General features: G+C 37.4%; 1 protein-coding gene across 1 annotated transcript in view; it reads right to left on the bottom strand.

Moving 5' to 3' along the window:
• LOC123553734 (serine/threonine-protein kinase PAK 3-like) overlaps positions 1-23,264 on the bottom strand; it is a 75,337-nt gene that overhangs the window by 41,886 nt on the left and 10,187 nt on the right. The window contains exon 3 of the mRNA XM_045343331.2: positions 21,741-21,814. Coding sequence (XP_045199266.1) covers positions 21,741-21,814 — 74 coding nt within the window. The remainder of the gene's footprint in view (positions 1-21,740; positions 21,815-23,264) is intronic.

Here is a 23,264-nt window from a genome sequence, read left to right as displayed (position 1 = left end):
AAAACTATGCATGTGGTCCCAATTTGAAGGCTGTAGCTACAGAAATGTGAAAGTAGGTCACTAGGTCAAAATCAAGGTCAACTCATGTCAAGGTTCATCTTGCCACTCAAAAATATACATGTGGTCCAAATTTGAAGGCTGTAGCTACAGAAATGTGAAAGTAGGTCACTAGGTCAAAATCAAGGTCAACCTATGTCAAGGTTCATCTTGCCACTTAAAAATATACATGTGGTCCAAATTTGAATGTTGTAGTTATTGACAAGAACATTTTAAACGCTTTTCCCTATATAAGTCTATATGAACCATGTGACCCCCATGGCGGGGCCATTTTTGACCCTAGGGGCATAATTTGAACAAACTTGGTAGAGAACCACTAGATGATGCTACATTACAAGTATCAAAGCCCTAGGCTTTGTGGTTTGGACAAGAAGATTTTCAAAGTTTTTTCCCTATATAAGTCTGTGTTAACCATATGACCCCCAGGGCGGGGCCATATTTGACCCTAGGGGTATAATTTGAACAATCTTAGTTGTAGACCACTAGATGATGTCACATACAAAATATCAAAGCCCTAGGCCCTGTGGTTTTGGACAAGAGGTTATTCAAAGTTTTTCCCTATGTAAGTCTATATAAACCATGTGACCCCCAGGGCGGGGCCATATTTGACCCCAGAGAAATAATTTGAGTTATTTTGGTAGAGGACCACTAGATGATGCTTCAAACCAAATATCAAAGCCCTAGGCTCTGTGGTTTTGGACAAGAAGGTTTTCAAAGTTTTTCCCTATATAATCTATGTAAAATATAGAAATAAACAAAGGGCCATAACTCACTCATAAATTGTTGAACCAGTCTGATTTTCAGGGGGACACAACTAGGGTACCAATACATCATTCTGACAAAGTTTGGTCAAAATCCCCCCAGTAGTTTCTGAGGAGATGCGATAACGAGAAATTGTTAACGGAAGGACGGAAGGACGGAAGGACGGAGGTCGGACCACGGACGCAGAGTGATTTGAATAGCCCACCATCTGATGATGGTGGGCTAATAAAAAGTGTTAAATGCCTGCTTGATAACGCACTTACATGTGCACTGCATTTCTGTCAGTGGAAACTCTGTTGATATACCTGTTAAACTGAATGGGAGGGCTAGTGAGCTGAAGCTTTGGATAGAATATAAAAAGCTCACATCTTGTTTGAATTACTGAAAATAATTAACACAGAAACAAAAACAAAATAAAATTGTTACTTTATGCTGACGATCAAGTGCTTTTCGCAAAATCACCAGAGACCCTCCAATCGATGCTTGATGATCTTGTAAACTATTGTCAGAGATGGGGATTAAAAATAAATGTATCAAAAACTCAGGCAATGATATTCGAGAAAGGCTGACACACCTATCATAACTTTTATATTTATAACACCCCAGTGGAAACTGTAACATCCTTTAAATACCTTGGTATCACATTATTTAAAAATGGTAATTGGTACCGCAGTCAAAAATGTATTGCACAAAATGCATCGCAGGCTTTATATAGCCTGTTCTCAATTCTAAATAACATCGAATTACCAATTAAACAGATACTTTATTTGTTTGACAGCCTTGTAGGTTCAATCCTCCACTTCGGCTCTGAAATATGGGGAATGCACGAAGCAACAGATATTGAATTAGTTCATACTAAATTTTTGCGTCGAGTATTATGCGTAAAACGCTCTACAAATTTATCCGCTCTATATGGTGAGCTTGGACGTATACCACTATCTGTTATTAGAAAAATCAACATTATAAAATATTGGATTAAAGTCCTTAAGCATCCCGATAATTCATTAGTTAAACAAACATATATGTTCCTTAAGTCAGACGTTGACAACGGTATAGACTATAGAGGTAAAAACTGGGCTAGTCAGGTAAAAACAATACTAGATACACATGGATTAAATTACATTTGGAATCATCAATTTATTATAGATATTCCATTTCAAGTTATTAAACAGCGTATTTTTGATGTATATTTACAGCGTTGGTACACTGATATTAATAACTCAGCCCGCCTGCAATCATACTGTATCTTTAAACACAACTTTGAAACTGAACAGTATTTAAATTGTATATCGGAAAATAAATACAAAATTGCACTGTCGAAATTTAGAACATCCTCGCACAATTTATTTATTGAAACAGGTCGCTATGATAACACTGAACGCAATCAACGTATTTGTAAATCTTGTAGTATGAATACATTAGAAAATGAATATCATTTCTTGCTAGTGTGTCCCAACTACCGCGAACTTAGAAAAAAATACCTTAAACCATATTAGTGCTGATGGCCAACTTTGAACAAGTTCGATTTGATTATGAATTGTAAATCTAAAAAGTCAATAAATCAATTAGCTAAATTCATCTTCTTTGCAAATAAAATCCAAATTGCATAATCATAATTATTTTTTTGTTGTTTTAAAAAAGTATAGAGTAAGAAATATATATATAAACAAGAGGACCATGATGGTCCTGAATCGCTCACCTATCCCCACATGACCCAGTGTTGAACTGAGTATGATGTCGTTATTTCTATTATTTGACAAAGTGACCTAGTTTTTCAGCACATGTGACCTAGATATCATCAAGATAAAAAATTCTGACCAATTTTCATGAAGATCCATTGAAAAATATGGCCTCTAGAGAGGTCACAAGGTTTTTCTATTATTTGACCTAATGACCTAGTTTTTGAAGGCACGTGACCCACTTTTAAACTTGACCTAGATATCATCAAGGTGAACATTCTCACCAATTTTCATGAAGATCTCGTGAAAAATATGGCCTCTAGAAAGGTCACAAGGTTTTTCTATTTTTAGACCTACTGACCTAGTTTTTGACGGCACATGACCCAGTTACGAACCTGACCTAGATATCATCAAGCTGAACAGTCTCACCAATTTTCATGAAGATCTCATGAAAAATATGGCCTCTAGAGAGGTCACAAGGTTTTTCTATTTTTAGACCTACTGACCTAGTTTTTGACCCCACGTGACCCAGTTTCGAACCTGACCTAGATATCATCAAGATGAACCTTCTGACCAATATTCATGAAGATCTCATGAAAAATATGGCCTCTAGAGAGGTCACAAGGTTTTTCTATTTTTAGATCTACTGACCTAGTTTTTAACCCCACGTGACCAAGTTTCGAACTTGATCTAGATATCATCAAGGTAAACATTCTGACCAATTTTTATGAAGATCCATTGAAAAATATGGCCTCTAGAGAGGTCACAAGGTTTTTCTATTTTTAGACCTACTGACCTAGTTTTTGACCCCACGGGACCCAGTTTCGAACCTGACCTACATATCATCAAGGTGAACATTCTGACCAATTTTCATGAAGATCCATTGAGAAATATGGCCTCTAGAGAGGTCACAAGGTTTTTCTATTTTTAGACCTACTGACCCAAGTTTTTGATCCCACATGACCCAGTATCGAACTTGACCTAGATATCATCAAGGTGAACATTCTGACTAATATTCATGAAGATCTCATGAAAAATATGGCCTCTAGAGAGGTCACAAGGTTTTTCTATTTTTAGATCTACTGACCTAGTTTTTACCCCCACGTGACCCAGTTTCGAACTTGACCTAGATATCATCAAGCTAAACATTCTGACCAATTTTCATGAAGATCCATTGAGAAATATGGCCTCTAGAGAGGTCACAAGGTTTTTCTATTTTTAGACCTACTGACCTAGTTTTTGACGGCACGTGACCCAGTTTCGAACTTGACCTAGATATCATCAAGGTGAACATTCTGACCAATATTCATGAAGATCTCATGAAAAATATGGCCTCTAGAGAGGTCACAAGGTTTTTCTATTTTTAGACCTACTGACCTAGCTTTTGACCCCACGTGACCCAGTTTCGAACTTGACCTAGATATCATCAAGCTAAACATTCTGACCAATTTTCATGAAGATCCATTGAGAAATATGGCCTCTAGAGAGGTCACAAGGTTTTTCTATTTTTAGACCTACTGACCTAGTTTTTGACGGCACGTGACCCAGTTTCGAACTTGACCTAGATATCATCAAGGTGAACATTCTGACCAATATTCATGAAGATCTCATGAAAAATATGGCCTCTAGAGAGGTCACAAGGTTTTTCTATTTTTAGACCTACTGACCTAGCTTTTGACCCCACGTGACCCAGTTTCGAACTTGACCTAGATATCATCAAGGTGAACATTCTGACCAATATTCATGAAGATCTCATGAAAAATATGGCCTCTAGAGAGGTCACAAGGTTTTTCTATTTTTAGACCTACTGACCTAGTTTTGACCCCACGTGACCCAGTTTTCGAACTTGACCTAGATATCATCAAGGTGAACATTCTGACCAATTTTCATGAAGACTTGTGAAATATATGGCCTCTAGAGAGGTCACAAGGTTTTCTATTTTTAGACCTACTGACCTAGTTTTTGATGGCACGTGACCCAGTTTCGAACTTGACCTAGATATCATCAAGGTGAACATTCTGACCAATTTTCATAAAGATCCCATGAAAAATGTGACCTCTAGAGTGGTCACAAGCAAAAGTTTACGAACGCACGCACGGACGCACGGACGGACGACGGACGCCGCGCGATCACAAAAGCTCACCTTGTCACTTCGTGACAGGTGAGCTAAAAATCAGTGGTTCACTATTATAAGTAGAAATATGAATCTACGAATGTCCTTTTCTATCTCTTTTGGATATGTTTTCATCTGCTTATGTTTAAAATGTATTGTGCTATAAGCATTGTAATATGTTTAATGCAATAAAATGATATTGTATTGTATTATTGTATTGCATTATTGCCATAAACACTAGTCTTGGCCTTGTGCACACATTGTTCTCCCTGACTGAAGACAGTAGTTCTAAAATGTTAAATGTTCTCTGCTGCTGACTGGTTACTGTAAAAAGATCATAATCAACTACTGTACCTGCAGTAGTACTATAGACTTGTATTGAGAGTGGTGCCAGTTGGTGTATTGAGAGTGGTGCCAGTTGGTGTATTGAGAGTGGTGCCAGTTGGTGTATTGAGAGTGGTGCCAGATGGTGTATTGAGAGTGGTGCCATATGGTGTATTGAGAGTGGTGCCAGTTGGTGTATTGAGAGTGGTGCCAGTTGGTGCATTGAGAGTGGTGCCAGTTGGTGCATTGAGAGTGGTGCCAGATGGTGTATTGAGAGTGGTGCCAGTTGGTGTATTGAGAGTGGTGCCAGTTGCTGTATTGAGAGTGGTGCCAGTTGGTGCATTGAGAGTGGTGCCAGATGGTGCATTGAGAGTGGTGCCAGTTGGTGCATTGAGAGTGGTGCCAGTTGGTGCATTGAGAGTGGTGCCAGTTGGTGTATTGAGAGTGGTGCCAGTTGGTGTATCTATTTACTTAAATGGTCATGTTCAATCATGCTTAATTACTGTCTTTATCACCATCATCAACTTTTGTTTCAATTGCACTGGCAGTGATGCAATTTGGTGTAACTTGTAACAAGAGCTGTCACAGGATACAGTGCGCTCGACTATTTCAATGCTCTCAGACCTCGATCTTGACGGTAGCCCGGTAGCCCGAGGCTACCAGTTTTTCAGACGGACTACCGAATTTCCCAAGCTGGGTAGTCCATCAGGCCACTAAGTTTTCAAACTTGTTAATAATAAAAGCGTGAAATTTCACCGATTTATCTGATATTTTCGGTCCGCATAACACGAAAATTACCTGGATTGACTAGAATTAATCCGCGAATCGTAAAGATATCAAAACGTCATGCCAGTAATTTTCTATTCCACGAGCACGTGCGACCTTTCGTATCGCCGCTACTTAAATGTTTATCGACACGTACACAAAAAATGCTTGTAGTGCATTAGTTTTTTGATATAATCGCTTCAAATTTTCAGCCCCGCTTTAGAAGTAATACAGTTTTAATTCTATAATGATCTTAATAAGATGTCGACAGAAATGTAGGCAAAATTTTATAACAAGAGGACCATGATGGTCCTGAATCGCTCACCTGTTCCCACATGACCCAGTTTTGGGTTTGACGTCGTTTTTTCTATTATTTGACATAGTGACCTAGTTTTTGAGCTCATGTGACCTAGTTTTGAACTTGACCTAGATATCATCAAGATAAAAATTCTGACCAACTTTCATGAAGATCCATTGAAAAATATGGCCTCTAGAGAGGTCAAAAGACTTTTTTATTATTTGACCTACTGACCTAGTTTTTGAATGCAGTTGACCCAGTTTCAAACTTGAACGAGATATCATCAAGATGGACATTCAGACCAACTTTCATACAGATCCCATGAAAAGTATGGCCTCTAGAGAGGTCACAAGGTTTTTTTTTATTATTTGACCTACTGACCTAGTTTTTGATGGCACGTGATCCAGTTTCAAACTTGACCTAGATATCATCAAGGTGAACATTCTGACCAATTTTCATGAAGATCCATTCAAGGGTATGGCCTCTAGAGAGGTCACAAGGTTTTTCTATTTTAAGACCTACTGATCTAGTTTTTGATCGCAGTTGACCCAGTTTCAAACTTGACCTATATATCATCAAGATAAACATTCAGACCAACTTTCATACAGATCCCATGAAATGTATGACCTCTAGAGAGGTCACAAGGTTTTTTCATTATTTGACCTACTGACCTACTTTTTGATGACACATGACCCACTTTCGAACTTGACCTAGATATCATCAAGATGAACATTCTGACCAATTTTTATGAAGATCCATTCAAAAGTATGGCCTCTAGAGAGGTCACAATGTTTTTCTATTTTTAGACCTACTGACCTAGTGTTTGACCGCACATGACCCAGTTTCGAACTTGACCTAGATATCATCAAGCTGAACATTCAGACCAACTTTCATACAGATCCCATGAAAAATATGGCCTTTAGAGAGATCACAAGGTTTTTCTATTTTTAGACCTACTGACCTAGTTTTTGGCAGCATGTGACCCAGTTTCGAACTTGACCTAGATATCATCAAGGTGAACGTTCTGACCAATTTTCATGATGATCTTATGAAATATATGGCCTCTAGAGAGGTCACAAGGTTTTTCTATTTTTAGACCTACTGACCTAGTTTTTGAAGGCACGTGACCCAGTTTCGAACTTGACCTAGATATCATCAAGATGAACATTCAGACCAACTTTCATACAGATCCCATGAAAAATATGGCCTTTAGAGAGGTCAGAAGGTTTTTCTATTATTTGACCTACTGACCTAGTTTTTGACGGCACGTGACCCGGTTTCGAACTTGACCTAGATATCATCAAGATGAACATTCTGACCAATTTTCATGAAGATCTTGTGAAATATATGGCCTCTAGAGAGGTCACATGGTTTTTCTATTTTTAGACCTACTGACCTAGTTTTTGACCGCACGTGACCCAGTTTCGAACTTGACCTAAATATCATCAAGGTGAACATTTTGATCAATTTTCATAAAGATCCCATGAAAAATGTGACCTCTAGAGTGGTCACAAGCAAAAGTTTACGCACTAACGGACGCACGGACGGACGCACGGACGGACGACGGACGCTGCGCGATCACAAAAGCTCACCTTGTCACTTTGTGACAGGTGAGCTAAAAACGATCGAAGTTTTATACAATTTTTCTAAAAATTTCAAACACCACGATCTTCATTATTTATTTATTTCTAAAAGTAAATAAATAATACATACTATGGTCATAAAATTCAGACTTCTGACAAGAAAGTACTAAAAACAGAATTAAAAAATCTTAAATAATTAAAAAGCGGCAGCAATTTAAATACATCGAGTAAAATGATTTTTTGGCAAACAGATTTCTGCAAGTGCGGATGAATAGGTGACGGGACCTCGTGAACGTAAATAATATTGTTTGACACATTTACCTGTCAGTTTATACGGGATATTGCACATTCGCTTGAAAAAACAAGAGGACCATGATGGTCCTGAATCGCTTACCTATCCCCACATGACCCAGTCTTGAACTGAGTATGACGTCGTTATTTCTATTATTTGGCACAGTGACCTAGTTTTTGAGCACATGTGACCTAGATATCATCAAGATAAAAAATTCTGACCAATTTTCATGAAGATCCATTGAAAAATATGGCCTCTAGAGAGGTCACAAGGTTTCTCTATTATTTGACCTAATGACCTAGTTTTTGAAGGCACGTGACCCACTTTTAAACTTCACCTAGATATCATCAAGGTGAACATTCTCACCAATTTTCATGAAGATCTTGTGAAAAATATGGCCTCTAGAGAGGTCACAAGGTTTTTCTATTTTTCGACCTACTGACCTAGTTTTTGACCGCACATGACCCAGTTACGAACCTGACCTAGATATCATCAAGCTGAACATTCTCACCAATTTTCATGAAGATCTGTTGAGAAATATGGCCTCTAGAGAGGTCACAAGGTTTTTTCTATTTTTAGACCTACTGACCTAGTTTTTGACCCCACGTGACCCAGTTTCGAACCTGACTTAGATATCATCAAGGTGAACATTCTGACCAATATTCATGAAGATCTCATGAAAAATATGGCCTCTAGAGAGGTCACAAGGTTTTTCTATTTTTAGATCTAATGACCTAGTTTTTAACCCCACGTGACCCAGTTTCGAACTTGACCTACATATCTTCAAGGTAAACACTCTGACCAATTTTCATGAAGATCCATTGAAAATATCGCCTCTAGAGAGGTCACAAGGTTTTCCTGATTTTTGAACCTACTGACCTAGTTTTTTACGCACGTGACCCAGTTTCGAACTTGACCTAGATATCATCAAGATAACATTCTGACCAATTTTCATGAAGATCCATTGAGAAATATGGCCTCTAGAAAGGTCACAAGGTTTTCTATTTTTAGATCTACTGACCTAGTTTTTGACCCCACATGACCCAGTTTCGAACCTGACCTAGATATCATCAAGGTGAACATTCTCACCAATTTTCATGAAGATCTTGTGAAAAATATGGCCTCTAGAGAGGTCACAAGGTTTTTCTATTTTTCGACCTACTGACCTAGTTTTTGACCGCACATGACCCAGTTACGAACCTGACCTAGATATCATCAAGCTGAACATTCTCACCAATTTTCATGAAGATCTGTTGAGAAATATGGCCTCTAGAGAGGTCACAAGGTTTTTTCTATTTTTAGACCTACTGACCTAGTTTTTGACCCCACGTGACCCAGTTTCGAACCTGACTTAGATATCATCAAGGTGAACATTCTGACCAATATTCATGAAGATCTCATGAAAAATATGGCCTCTAGAGAGGTCACAAGGTTTTTCTATTTTTAGATCTAATGACCTAGTTTTTAACCCCACGTGACCCAGTTTCGAACTTGACCTACATATCTTCAAGGTAAACACTCTGACCAATTTTCATGAAGATCCATTGAAAATATCGCCTCTAGAGAGGTCACAAGGTTTTCCTATTTTTAGACCTACTGACCTAGTTTTTGACCGCACGTGACCCAGTTTCGAACTTGACCTAGATATCATCAAGATGAACATTCTGACCAATTTTCATGAAGATCCATTGAGAAATATGGCCTCTAGAAAGGTCACAAGGTTTTTCTATTTTTAGATCTACTGACCTAGTTTTTGACCCCACATGACCCAGTTTCGAACCTGACCTAGATATCATCAAGGTGAACATTCTGACCAATATTCATGAAGATCTCATGAAAAATATGGCCTCTAGAGAGGTCACAAGGTTTTTCTATTTTTAGATCTACTGACCTAGTTTTTAACCCAATGTGACCCAGTTTCGAACTTGACCAAGATATCATCAAGGTGAACATTCTGGCCAATTTTCATGAAGATCCATTGAGAAATATGGCCTCTAGAGAGGTCACAAGGTTTTTCTATTTTTAGACCTAATGACCTAGTTTTTGACCCTACGTGGCCCAGTTTCGAACTTGACCTAGATATCATCAAGGTAAACATTCTGACCAATATTCATGAAGATCTCATGAAAAATATGGCCTCTAGAGAGGTCACAAGGTTTTTCTATTTTTAGACCTACTGACCTAGTTTTTGAACCCACGTGACCCAGTTTCGAACTTGACCTAGATATCATCAAGGTGAACATTCTGACCAATTTTCATGAAGATCTTATGAAATATATGGCCTCTAGAGAGGTCACAAGGTTTTTCTATTTTTAGACCTACTGACCTAGTTTTTGATAACACGTGACCAAGTTTAGAACTTGACCTAGATATCATCAAGATGAACATTCTGACCAACTTTCATAAAGATCCCATGAAAAATGTGACCTCTAGAGTGGTCACAAGCAAAAGTTTACGGACGCACGCACGGACGACGGACGCCGCGTGATCACAAAAGCTCACCTTGTCACTTTGTGACAGGTGAGCTAAAAAATAAAGAAAAAACTTTTTTTACTGATTTCTTCTCAGTAGTTTAAAGAACCGAGGCCGTACGATCAGACAGTGATGTGTCACATGGCGCGAAAACATGACGTAATGCCATGACAATCTCGGGCAATTATACCGCTTTGATCTCCACTTCAGATGCCGTGATGTCGACACACTTCTTTTAGCTCTTTGAGAGGGTTTTAACTGATAATGAAAACAAGGCCAATTACTTGTTTAACAACAGAATAATTACAGATAATTGATGGGGTTTTTTTTTCGCTTTAAACACGGGTGGGTTGATGATGATTATGGACATATTATTTTTTCCACGTCGCCCCGGACTGTGATAATAGGCTACATTTACTTGATAATAGTGCTTAAAAAAAGAACATACCGACCTACCGACCCTACTTTTTTTGGCCACCAGAAACACAACATTTTTGGGGGTGGGTGGAGTGGGAGTGGGGGGCTAACCAGCCAGATCCATTATTGCAGTTAAATTTGAACAGCTACACTATATTTTAAAGGCCCTGACTAAAAAGTAAGTTTTAGAAGGGTAGTGCAAATTTGAACCCCATGCCTGGCATATAACTAGATACTGGTATATGTCTTACTTTTTTTTTAAACTGTTTTCTCCCATAATTTCTGTCTGCTAGTTACTTGAATATTGCAACATGTTATCCACTTACGTTTGCTTAGCTTGCCCATGGATAGTGTGGGTAGTTTAGTTGCCCACACTTTAAATAACTGAATGTTGAATCAAGCATAAACTAAAATACATCATATTTTTTAAACAAAATGATTTCGGGCAATTAAAAATGTTTTCGGGCAAGTGGTTTTCTTAACTTACTTGCCTGAAATGACAAGTGCTGAAAAAAAATTAAGGCGAAGACTGTAATATATTTTTCTCTTTTCCAAAACGGGACTACCAGAAACCTGATCGGGCTACTTGATTTCACAAGTTGGTAGCCCTGCTGGCTACCAGCAAAAGTAGGTTAAGATCGAGGCCTGGCTCTGATAGTGAAACTGGGCACATGAGAGGAAGCTGGAGACTGAACCATGAATCTCATCGCAAGGATAATATTGACACAACTTAATAAACAATGAACTTATCATGTCATTATAAATGTGAACTATGTCATCATATGCACAAGTCTAATAACAAATGTAGAGATTTTTGTCATCAAAACATCAGCAAAGTTGAAAACTAATCTATAGGATATCATGTATGTCCCTAGTTTGTGAAAGCATTTCCATACGGCCGTTCAGCAATGCCTGCAGACGGTCAGTGAGACGTAACATTATTTTGCAGTATTTTCATAGACTTTACTTTCTCGAAAACAAGATGAGCGTATTTATTTTTAATTGGAATTTTTATAAGAAATCTGAGTAATGCAAATCAAATAATTTTCATGCATTTTGGTAACACAACACTACTTACAGCTTTACATGATTTATGTTTTGTTTTCTTCTGGAAAACAATATTTCGGATGGCAGCATATTACAGTACACCAAATACATCTGTTTCAAGGGCTATAAAGATTCTTGAATAAAAATTAATTAATATTAGGTAAACTCTTCAAAAAGACCGCAATTCAACTATCTCAGAGGTTATGGATATTCGTGCTTGATTTTCCAGTTTAACTCATGGATATCCAAGTACCTGGTTACTGGCTACAGCCCTATATTGAGTGTTAACAGTCAAAATGTTGACAATGCACCACAGTAACGGACAAATCGTAATCACAAATAGCTCACCTTAATTAAACACTTTGTGCTCAGGTGAGTTTAAAACAAAACAACTGAACTTCAGATTGGCTGGGCTGGGAGACAATCAATATCCCCTTGATCAAAATCCTCTCCACTGAAAAATGACAGGGTGTTACAAAATCCCCTTCATACTTTTGCAGGGGGTATCATAATCCCCTCTGTGATTTTTACTTCTTTCACCAAGTTCAAATACAACTATATACAACTTATAAGTTTATTGCATAAAGCACATACCGTACTTTCCCAAATAAACGCCCCCGGGGGCGTTACATTTTCCAAAGAGGTAAAAAAAATAAAAAATGGATTTTTTTATAAAACTTAAGAACATCGTTCAAACCAACTGTAAAGTGTTTCTGTGTTGTTTAATTCCCCCAAAACATAATTATTTGGCATCCAATTTAATGCAGTGTGTCTTAAAATTATGCATTTAAATACGGTACCTCATGTATTCCATGACACGCTCGCGACATTACACATTACGTCATCATACCCAAACAGCTGTGTACTCCGATAATATTTTCCTTAGTACATGCGGGTAGCAATACACAATGTCAGTGGTTTGACACGCTGCTTATGTGTCGGCATTTAAATTAAAAGTTATTAAAACTGCCAAAGAAAATGTTAACACGTTGCCGCAAATTTGTTTATAGTCGACAGGAATCATGTGCGCGGGTGGTGCAAAAACAAATCAAAAATGGATTTACCGTTTAATTTTCTATTTGATGATTGGATACGTACCGTACTTAGTATAAACGTTTTGGATTTACAGTACATGGACTGTTTAAAAGTGTGTTTAATTCTTAATACATTGGATACTTACTGTAAATTACTTATTATGTGGACTTATCAAAATGAGGTAGGTGACTTTTTTTTCGTTCTTGTTGACTTTTTTCCCCTCCGAAACGGGTGGGGGGCGTTAATTAGAGGGGGGGCCTTAATTCGGGAAAATACGGTAAATACAATGCCTTAAGCAAACATTATATAATTTGGAGCACTGATATCTATATATCACAGAGGGGATTATGATACCCCCTGCAAATGTGGGAAGGGGATTTTGTAACACCCAGTCATTTTTCAGTGGAGGGGATTTTGATATACACTCGGCTGGGCTATAACAAGTAACCCCTTCTCTTAGGCAAAATAATGAAACATGCATAATGAAGCCTCTATAATATTATCACTATTATAAATAATAAACTTCAATTAGCCACAGATCTACAAATAAAATAATTTGATTATGTACAACTTCTGTAGCATTGCCTCTAGCCTGTTACACTTGCTGAGTGCAATTACTGGTACATAATCTGGGATCGAATTTAACTTTTTTTCCAACTAGCAAATTTTTGCTAGTGCCATTTTTTTTCCACTAGCAAAATGGGTTCAACAAGCTATTATTTAAAAGCTGTTTACATGCTAAATTTACATTGTTTTGTTGTTGTTTGGTTTCATATAAAAGTTCACGGTCCAGACAGTCTTGGGACTTTCTGCCAGCAAGTACCATACAAACCAAAGTACTCAATGATTCTTTGGACTTTTGGCTGGACGTTGATGTTTTTTAAAAGTTTTTCTCAGGTCACTGCCGGTAGTGTTGCTAGCATTTTCGAGCTCCCCGGGCCTTTTTGCACCAAGAAACATGTTATTTTCCTCTCCATTTCCGCAGAACTTTGCAAAACTGAAAACAAATATTGCCTAGACGCTTACCTACATACCCGATATATACTGTTGTATAAAGCGACAAGCGTCTAGAAGCAGTCAAGTGATTATCGGTAAATTAACTGCCCATAGGAGTTTTTATAGAGAAAAGTTTGAGCGAATTCCCCGATTTTCGAACGTGATCGCGAAAACATTCGAGTGCCATGATTTTGTATTTTTTTTATTCTGACTCGAATTTTGCGAGTTAGAGACCATTAAATTCGATCCCTGCATAATGCCATGTTTTTTTCAGGCACCTGGATAAAGATGAACAATTAAAGAGCATTGGTTCTCATTGATCATTGGTTTATAAACAAATGCCCATAATTGTATATAACCTCTTTCTTGTCATTTTTAAATATAATATAGTAAAATCATAAATGTGCTGTTTTGATTAATCTTCAGGCAAATTGCAGCAAAACAGATACCTCATTTATATATACAGTGGTGAAAGCCTAGAAAATGGAGTGTCCTTGCATATGGTTAGTCTTTCACCTTGACCTTGGAGGCACATACTCATGTTCAAAAACATCACCACCTGAATACTGGTGTAAAGTAAGAATCATTGAAACATTATAGCTGAGACTGCAAGTATTTAGGGTTTTGGACAGACGGACCCATGAACTCACCTATTAAAACTGCGATATAACAATAATTATGCCTCCCTTAGAGGGGATAAAAATCTTGTTTCTTGTTTTAAAATCATACCAACTTGAATTTACCTTTCTCAAGAGTGGAATTACCTAAATTATTGGTAGGTATGTCTCAAAAATGTTGCTATCAATTTTAGTGTATGTAAATCACACTGTAATCTGGTCATAAACTAAGTGATCAAAGTATAGCAGCTCCACAAAAATAATGTTTTGATTGTGAGAAAATTGGTCTAAAACAGCAGGTAATAGCACTTCTGGTTCTGAAACATGCCAGCTGTGGTAACAATATTACATGCTACTGAAATTCAGTTTGATATGCTCAGTACAAGGTTATCTACATGTATTGTAGTTCAGTAAAAATATTAAGACTTGTGTGACAAGGGCATTAACTCTTGTGCTTAACAGAAGTATCTATAGGGAAGTAAGTAATTAATTAATAACATAGCCTAGACAAAAACAAGGGCTGTCCGAAAGACAGCTAATGCTCGACTATTCAAATTGTTGTCCCAGAAGCAGGAATATTAACCAAAATGTTAAAATATCTATAGAGTTTCAATTCAGTATCTGCATTAGTTTCAGAGATAGTAACTTGCATGCAAAGTTCAAAAGGAGACATAACTTTGCAAAATAAATGTAAGAGTTATATGAGACTTGACCCAGTGAGGTTGGTAACTGACCTACAAAAAGAAAAAAGTTTCAAAAACCTATTATGCCTTTAAATGATAGCTATACCTACTTGCAGGCAAAACTTTAAAAATTAACCAAGGTGTGGCACCGATGCTGACACAAGGGTGAACAGAATAGCTCGGACTATTCTTCAAATAGACGAGCTAAAAACTGACAGAATAAATAGCTCGTACTTTGTCAAGAAACTTTTTGAAAATAAAAAGTGTTAAATGCCTGCTTGATAACGCACTTACATGTGCACTGCATTTCTGTCAGTGGAAACTCTGTTGATATACCTGTTAAACTGAATGGGAGGGCTAGTGAGCTGAAGCTTTGGATAGAATATAAAAAGCTCACATCTTGTTTGAATTACTGAAAATAATAAACACAGAAACAAAATAAAGTATGTCTTTCTCTATATATGATGTATTTATACAAAGTTTTCATATATTATACAATGTTATGATAAGAGTAAAGTTTCAATTTTTGGCTAATGTGGAGCATTTCAAAGCTTCAAAGATATTTTTCTCAGCAGAGCATATCACATATAGGTTTATTACATAATCAATTACACAAGAATATTCTTGAGCCAATTTCAGATCAATATGTTACAGTTTTTCTGTAGTCTGAACTATTACAAATATCACTGATAGCATTCTCTCATGCAATGTACTGAGATGCCATTGTTGCAATTTTCTTCTGTTGTAACTTTATAACTGATACTTTAACTTTGAAGGCAGTATTAAAGTGTCACAATATTTAGCAGGGTTTCAGTTCATTATGTATTGCATGCAGTAAGGGAGTTTCATACCATAAAACTAACTACTTCAAGACTTTCAATCTGAGTGCATTTAAATACTTTGTAAGGTTGGTACATCTCTAGCCAAATTATAAAAAAAACTTTTAATGTGTGTGTTATAACAAGAATATTGCTTTTGAGGAAGAAACGTATGGTCCAAGGGTTTTTCCTCTAGTTTTAACAGGGGATGGGCTCGAGCTTGCAAGGGGGCAGGGTGTTTAAACCAGACATTTTTACAGCTAAGTACATGGGACAGGGTTTTAAACCAGACATTTTTACTGCTAAGTACATGGGACAGGGTGTTTAAACCAGACATTTTTACAGCTAAGTACAAACTGTATCAAAGTGGTAGCAATAATAACCTCAAGCCAGTCTGTCTTATTTAGATATGTGAGGCTTAAACAGGCACCTAGATATGAACCACAGACCATCCACAAGCCATTCCGACATAATGTCTTAGACATTCAGCATCATTATAATGTCTATGAAAAATAAACGAAACTTCTGCAGTTATATCTTAGACTACCATCACGTTGAAAACTCCAGTTATTACAACACATTATAACAAAAATGCAAGGAGGAAAGAAAAATTATCTTGGAGAAATAAAAACAACATTCTTTCATATCCCAAAAGTTATGCATCAAGAAAGTAAATATTCTGAGGAACCCAGTTAGATCTGCTGGAGATAACACACACATTAGAATCTGACTGGAAATATTGAACCAATAGGTGTTCTGTAAAAACTATCAAGATTAGGAACCTTTGCTTGCTTCCATAAAATCATTTATCATAAAGTGTATCACTGATTATACCAAGCCTTTACCAAAATTGATGTATAGAATAAGTAGAAGAAGAACAATAAGAAAAAGAAATATACAGTAACTATTACTTTTTTCTTTACCCGATGTTGACTGCTGTCTTTTGTATTCAAACTCCTATGCAAGCCACAGATTCTTCAAAATCGACTAACAAATAATGAACATTCAACTCAAGGAATTTGACTGTCTAGGCTTAATATCAGTCTACATTTTTATCTTAAATTTTAAAACGGTCCTTTTCTAAAGTGTATATTTTTTAGTATCAAATGTAAGGAAGTTGTAAGCTAATTAAAACTTAGTACTTTCTCTCTGCAGAGTCAGGATACACCCTCCTGCAGTACATAATCAAACTCTTAAGTTACCAACTTAATATTATAATGAACTCTTTTTTTTCACATGACACTTTTTTGGCAATGCAAGATTTTCCCATTATTTTGTCTTTAAGCCCGACTTATCTTGAATTCTTTCCACTCAAAGCCCCTGACTGACACTATTTTGAAATGGCAGGTGTACTATATATTATTTTTTGCCTCCCTGAAAATCTTGTCTTCCTGAAAACATATGTTTTAACTCTTCTTTGAAAAGTTTTCATTTGAAGCAGCTTGACAGTATCAGCAAGGAATTAACTGTGATGGTGAATTCACTAGGTAGACAACTCATATACCTAAAACTCTGTATTTTCTTTGATAATTATATATACATTGTACTTGATGAAAAGTTCTCTAATTAAAATTGAAACAATCAAAAACTTTTTCCACTCAGGCAAATATGTTATGCCTTACAGAAACAAGAAATGTGTTTAAAACATACATGTTCCTAGACAGTCACACCTGACACAGGCCTGAGGACTGCAGTTAGTGACCTTGTCTGTGAATGTATGCCCTCCTGCATGCATGATGTAAATGGCCTGAATGTATGCCCTACTGACTGATGTAAATGACCTGAATGTATGCCCTACTGACTGATGTAAATGGCCTGAAAGAATGCCCTCCTGACTGATGTAAATGGCCTCAATGTATGCCCTCCTGACTGACATAAATATGGCTTCTGAGTGATGTAATGTATGCCCTCCTAAGTGATATAAATGGCCCCGAATGTATGCCCTCCTGAGTGACATTAATGGCCCCAATATATTACGCCCTCCTGAGTGACTTTATATATGCCCTCCTAAGTGATGTAAATGGCCTGAATGTATGACCTCTTTAGTGATATAAATGGCCCAAATGTATGCCCTCCTGAGTGACTTTAATGGCCCCAATAAATATTATTATGCCCTCCTGAGTGACTTTATATAATTATGCCCTCCTAAGTGATGTAAATGGTCTGAATGTATGCCTTCCTGAGTGACGTAATGTATGCCCTCCTAAGTGAAGTAAATGGCCCAAATGTATGCCCTCCTGAGTGACATTAATGGCCCCAATAAATATTATTATGCCCTCCTGAGTGACTTTATATATGCCCTTCTAAGTGATGTAAATGGTCTGAATGTATGCCTTTCTGAGTGACGTTATGTATGCCCTCCTAAGTGAAGTAAATGGCCCAAATGTATGCCCTCCTCAGTGACGTTAATGGCCCCAATAAATATTATTATGCCCTCCTGAGTGACTTTATATATGCCCTCCTAAGTGATGTAAATGGTCTGAATGTATGCCTTCCTGAGTGACGTAATGAATGTCTTCCTAAGTGAAGTAAATGGCCCAAATGTATGCCCTCCTGAGTGACGTTAATGGCCCCAATATATTACGCCCTCCTGAGTGACTTTATATATGCCCTCCATAGTGATGTAAATGGCCTGAATGTAAGCCTTCCTGAGTGACGTAATGTATGCCCTCCTAAGTGATGTAAATGGCCCAAATGTATGCCTTCCTGAGTGACGTAATGTATGCCCTCCTAAGTGAAGTAAATGGCCTGAATGTATGACCTCTTAAGTGATATAAATGGCCCAAATGTATGCCCTCCTGAGTGACTTTAATGGCCCCAATAAATATTATTATGCCCTCCTGAGTGACTTTATATATGCCCTCCTAAGAGATGTAAATGGTCTGAATGTATGCCCTCCTGAGTGACGTAATGTATGCCCTCCTAAGTGAAGTAAATGGCCCAAATGTATGCCCTCCTGAGTGACGTTAATGGCCCCAATATTTGCCCTCCAGAGTGACTCTATATATGCCCTCCTAAGTGATGTAAATGGCCTGAATGTACATGCCTTCCTGAGTGACGTTATGTATGCCCTCCTAAGTGACGTAAATGGCCTGAATGTATGTCCTCTTAAGTGACGTAAATGGCCTGAATGTATGCCCTCCTGAGTGACGTTATGAATGCCCTCCTAAGTGATGTAAATGGCCTGAATGTATGCCTTCCTGAGTGACGTTATGTATGCCCTCCTAAGTGACATAAATGGCCTGAATGTATGCCTTCCTGAGTGAGGTAAAGACCAGCATGCATGCCCTTTTAAGTGCTAACATTCTTCAAAACCTTAAACTTGAGATGACAGTTTTCCAAAACCTGAAGCAACACAAAACCTCACACCTGTTTGCCATTTAAATGCTCCTAATAGATCAAATCTTAAATCCAGAATGCCTGATAATAAAATCAATCACACCTGGCCAAAATTTGTACTTGGAGAAATCTTAACATTCAGAATCTTTTTTACTATCAATTCCGACAGATACAAGCATGATAAGGCAAAATCTCTTATGCTACTTTGTTTATAATGCATTTTCTTAGGTGAAGATTTGTGTACTCACTTGAAAAATGTGAGCATTGTACACCCTTAATACAGATTATTACATCTCCTTAATATACAAATCCAAAGTCACAATTTGTGCTATACAACTGGTCTTATATTCAACACACTTTCACTTGACTTAAATAAAAGTCAAACTTTTAACTAGATGCCTACACGCAACATGTCAAGGCTGCCAGCTGTCAAAAGGACTTAAACATTTATGGAACTATCAAAAGAACTGATTGTGGCAAACATTTCTGCCAAGTTATATAAGAACATCTCCATCCATGGCTAAGTTACAGCCCAGACAAGGAAAACTGCACCAAGTTTTGACCTTTGACATCTAAGTATGACCTTGACCTTTGAGGTAGGAGTCTGGGAGTTGCACACAACACCCTGTCTCATTGAGGCAAACATTTAGGCCAAATTTAAAAAAAGCTTGCTTTATGCATGGCAAAGTTACAGCCCAGACAAACTCTAAAATGACCTTTGACTCCCAAGTGTGACATCCTTTGAGAGAGGGACCCAAGGTTTGCGCATTACACTCCCTCTTATAGAGGTGAACATTTATGTCAAAGATTGCTCCATACTTACCAAAGTTAAGGCCTGGACAAGCTCTAAAATGACATTTGACCATTAACTGTGACCTTGACCTTTGAGCTAGGAGCCTTGGGTTTGCATTGACACTCCGCCTCATTGAGTTAAACATTCATGCAACATATAAACAAGATTCCCAAATGCAAGTCAAAATTATGATAAAGGTAACGCTCTTGTTTATTATAGTGTCACCCCTATTGAAAGGGCCAGCCAATTTGGCTTATGAGACACCTTTATTGTGCATACCAATTACCTCCCAACTCCTACCACTATGCCAGGCGCCAGAAGTCGGTAACCATTCATTTAACTAGCTCGCGGCTCTCAAAATGGCCTTTTTGGAACGAGTCCCATGACAAACGATTCCCCGGACGAACGCTCCCCATGGGGCTCGAACCTTCGACCTTCCGATCCCGATGTGGACGCCTTAACCACTGGGCCGCGGTGACTGTATTTAGTGATTGTACATGTATGTTTGATTTCCTTGTCAGTTGTATGTACATGTATATATGTTATGTGCTTCATGGAGGAATAAAAGTTATTTATTTACTGACCTTTGGTAGGTCAGCTGGATGCTTTCCTCAGAATTCTATATTCAAAGCAGGTTTTCAAACCCAGAGGCGGAGAGCAAGAGATTCTAAATTGGTGAACTTAAACCACACAGCCAAACAGGCGCCACACTAAGAACAGTGAACTTAAACCACACAGCCAAACAGGCACCACAAGAACAGTGAACTTAAACCACACAGCCAAACAGGCGCCACACTAAGAACAGTGAACTTAAACCACACAACCAAACAGGCGCCACACTAAGAACAGTGAACTTAAACCACACAGCCAAACAGGCGCCACAAGAAAGTGAATTTAAACCACACAGCCAAACAGGCGCCACAAGAACAGTGAACTTAAACCACACAGCCAAACAGGCGCCACACTAAGAATAGTGAACTTAAACCACACAGCCAAACAGGCACCACAAGAACAGTGAACTTAAACCACACAGCCAAACAGGCGCCACAAGAACAGTGAAATATATTAATATCTAAGGTAATTCATTGTTGTCAGGTGTATAAACATTACAAATTTGACAACATAAAAGAGATATAATCAGATAAGTGCCCATTCTATATACAAGACCCCAAACTAATGCTTATCTAAGAGGTTTACCCTTCCTTTCAAATCTGCACTTCCATTAACAAAATTGATCATTCAGTTAACAATTTATTTGGCAATAATAATTCTCTTTTTACGCCTCGTAAACCACAAGTCATTTATGTAGTAAATTATTCTCAGCAAGAAATTTGCATTAATTACAATATTTATGATATTTTTATTTTCACTTTCAACTAAAACCAAAAACTGGATTTGGTTTTGAGAAAACATGTTCACTTCACAATACATTTTGTCAGATTCGATGAAAATATTTTAATATTTCATAAGTGTTTTTTTTTCTAGTTTTGAAGAAACTGGGTAGAGCCATCAGGAATAAGGTGTCTACAGTTGTTACTATTGTTGAACAACTTGTTTTTCAATCAGCATATTAAAAACAAATATAAATGTATAAACTATGTTGCATATATGACAGAATCTGTGATATTTTCAGGCAATTAATCAACTCACTTTTTGGAGTTTTCATCCTTTTCTTATCATCTGGTTCCTTTGGCAACGGTTTGTTCTCTTGGGGCAAGTTTGCACTGAAATCATATACAAAAATATTACAGTATATTTGTATAATAATGAAAAACTGTAAAACTAACAAGAGATCACAGAGTGATCTTGGCACCCACCATTGGGCCATTTTTGAATGTTCCAAGACTAGATCAAGGTCAAAATCAAGGTAAAATTTCATTTCGGTACACAACACTGTGCATGTGGTCCAAATTTGAAAGCTGTAGCTTGAGAAATGTGAAAGTAGGTCACAAGATCAATTTCAAGGTCAAAGTTCATTTCAGTATACAAAACTATGCATGTGCTTCAAATCTGGAGGCTTCAGCTTGAGAAATGTGAAAGTAGGTACTAGGTAAAGATTAATGTCAAATTTCAATTCAGAACACAAAAATATGCATGTGGTCCAAATTTGAAGCCTGTAGCTTCAGAAATGTGAAAGTAGATCACTAGGTCATTCTCAAGATCAAAGTTCATTTCGGTACACAAAACTGCGCATTTGGTCCAAATTTGAAGGCTGTACCTTGAGAAATGTGAAAGTAGGTCACTAGGTCAAAATCAAGGTCAAATTTCATTTCGAAACACAAAACTATGCATGTGGTCCAAATTTGAAGCCTGTACTTTCAAAAATGTGAAAGTAGGTCACTAGGTCAATATCAAGGTCAAAGTTTTTTCCAGTGCACAAAACTATGCATGTGGTCCAAATTTGAAGGCTGTAGCTACAGAAATGTGAAAGTAGGTCACAAGGTCAAAATCAAGGTCAACTCATGTCAAGGTTCATCTTGCCACTCAAAACTATACATGTGGTCCAAATCTGAATGTTGTAGGTTATTGACAAGAAGATTTTAAAAGCTTTTCCCTATATAAGTCTATATGAACCATGTGACCCCCGGGGCGGGGCCATATTTAACCCTAGGGGGATAATTTGAACAAACTTGGTAGAGAACCACTAGATGATGCTACATTACAAATATCAAAGCCCTAGGCTTTGTGGTTTGGATAAGAAGATTTTCAAAGTTTTTCCCTATATAAGTCCATGTAAACCATATAACTCCCAGGGCAGGGCCATATTTGACCCTAGGGGGATAATTTGAACAATCTTAGTAGAAGACCATTAGATGAAGTCACACACAAAATATCAAAGCCCTAGGCCATGTGGTTTTGGACAAGAGGTTTTTCAAAGTTTTTCCCTATATAAGTCTATATAAACCATGTGACCCCGGAGCGGGGCCATATTTGACCCCAGGGAAATAATTTGAATCATCTTGGTAGAGGACCACTAGATGATGCTTCATACCAAATATCAAAGCCCTAGGCTCTGTGGTTTTGGACAAGAAGATTTTCAAAGTTTTTCCCTATATAAATCTATGTAAATTATAGAAATAAACAAAGGGCCATAACTCACTCAAAAATTGTTGAACCAGTCTGATTTTCAGGGGGACACAACTAGAGTACCAATACATCATTCTGAGGAGTTTC

The sequence above is a fragment of the Mercenaria mercenaria genome, chromosome 7 (assembly GCF_021730395.1).
Source record: "Mercenaria mercenaria strain notata chromosome 7, MADL_Memer_1, whole genome shotgun sequence".
Taxonomy (NCBI): Eukaryota; Metazoa; Mollusca; class Bivalvia; order Venerida; family Veneridae; genus Mercenaria; species Mercenaria mercenaria.
Note: the sequence above shows the minus strand (reverse complement) of the source record. Positions and strands in the feature narration are given on the sequence as shown.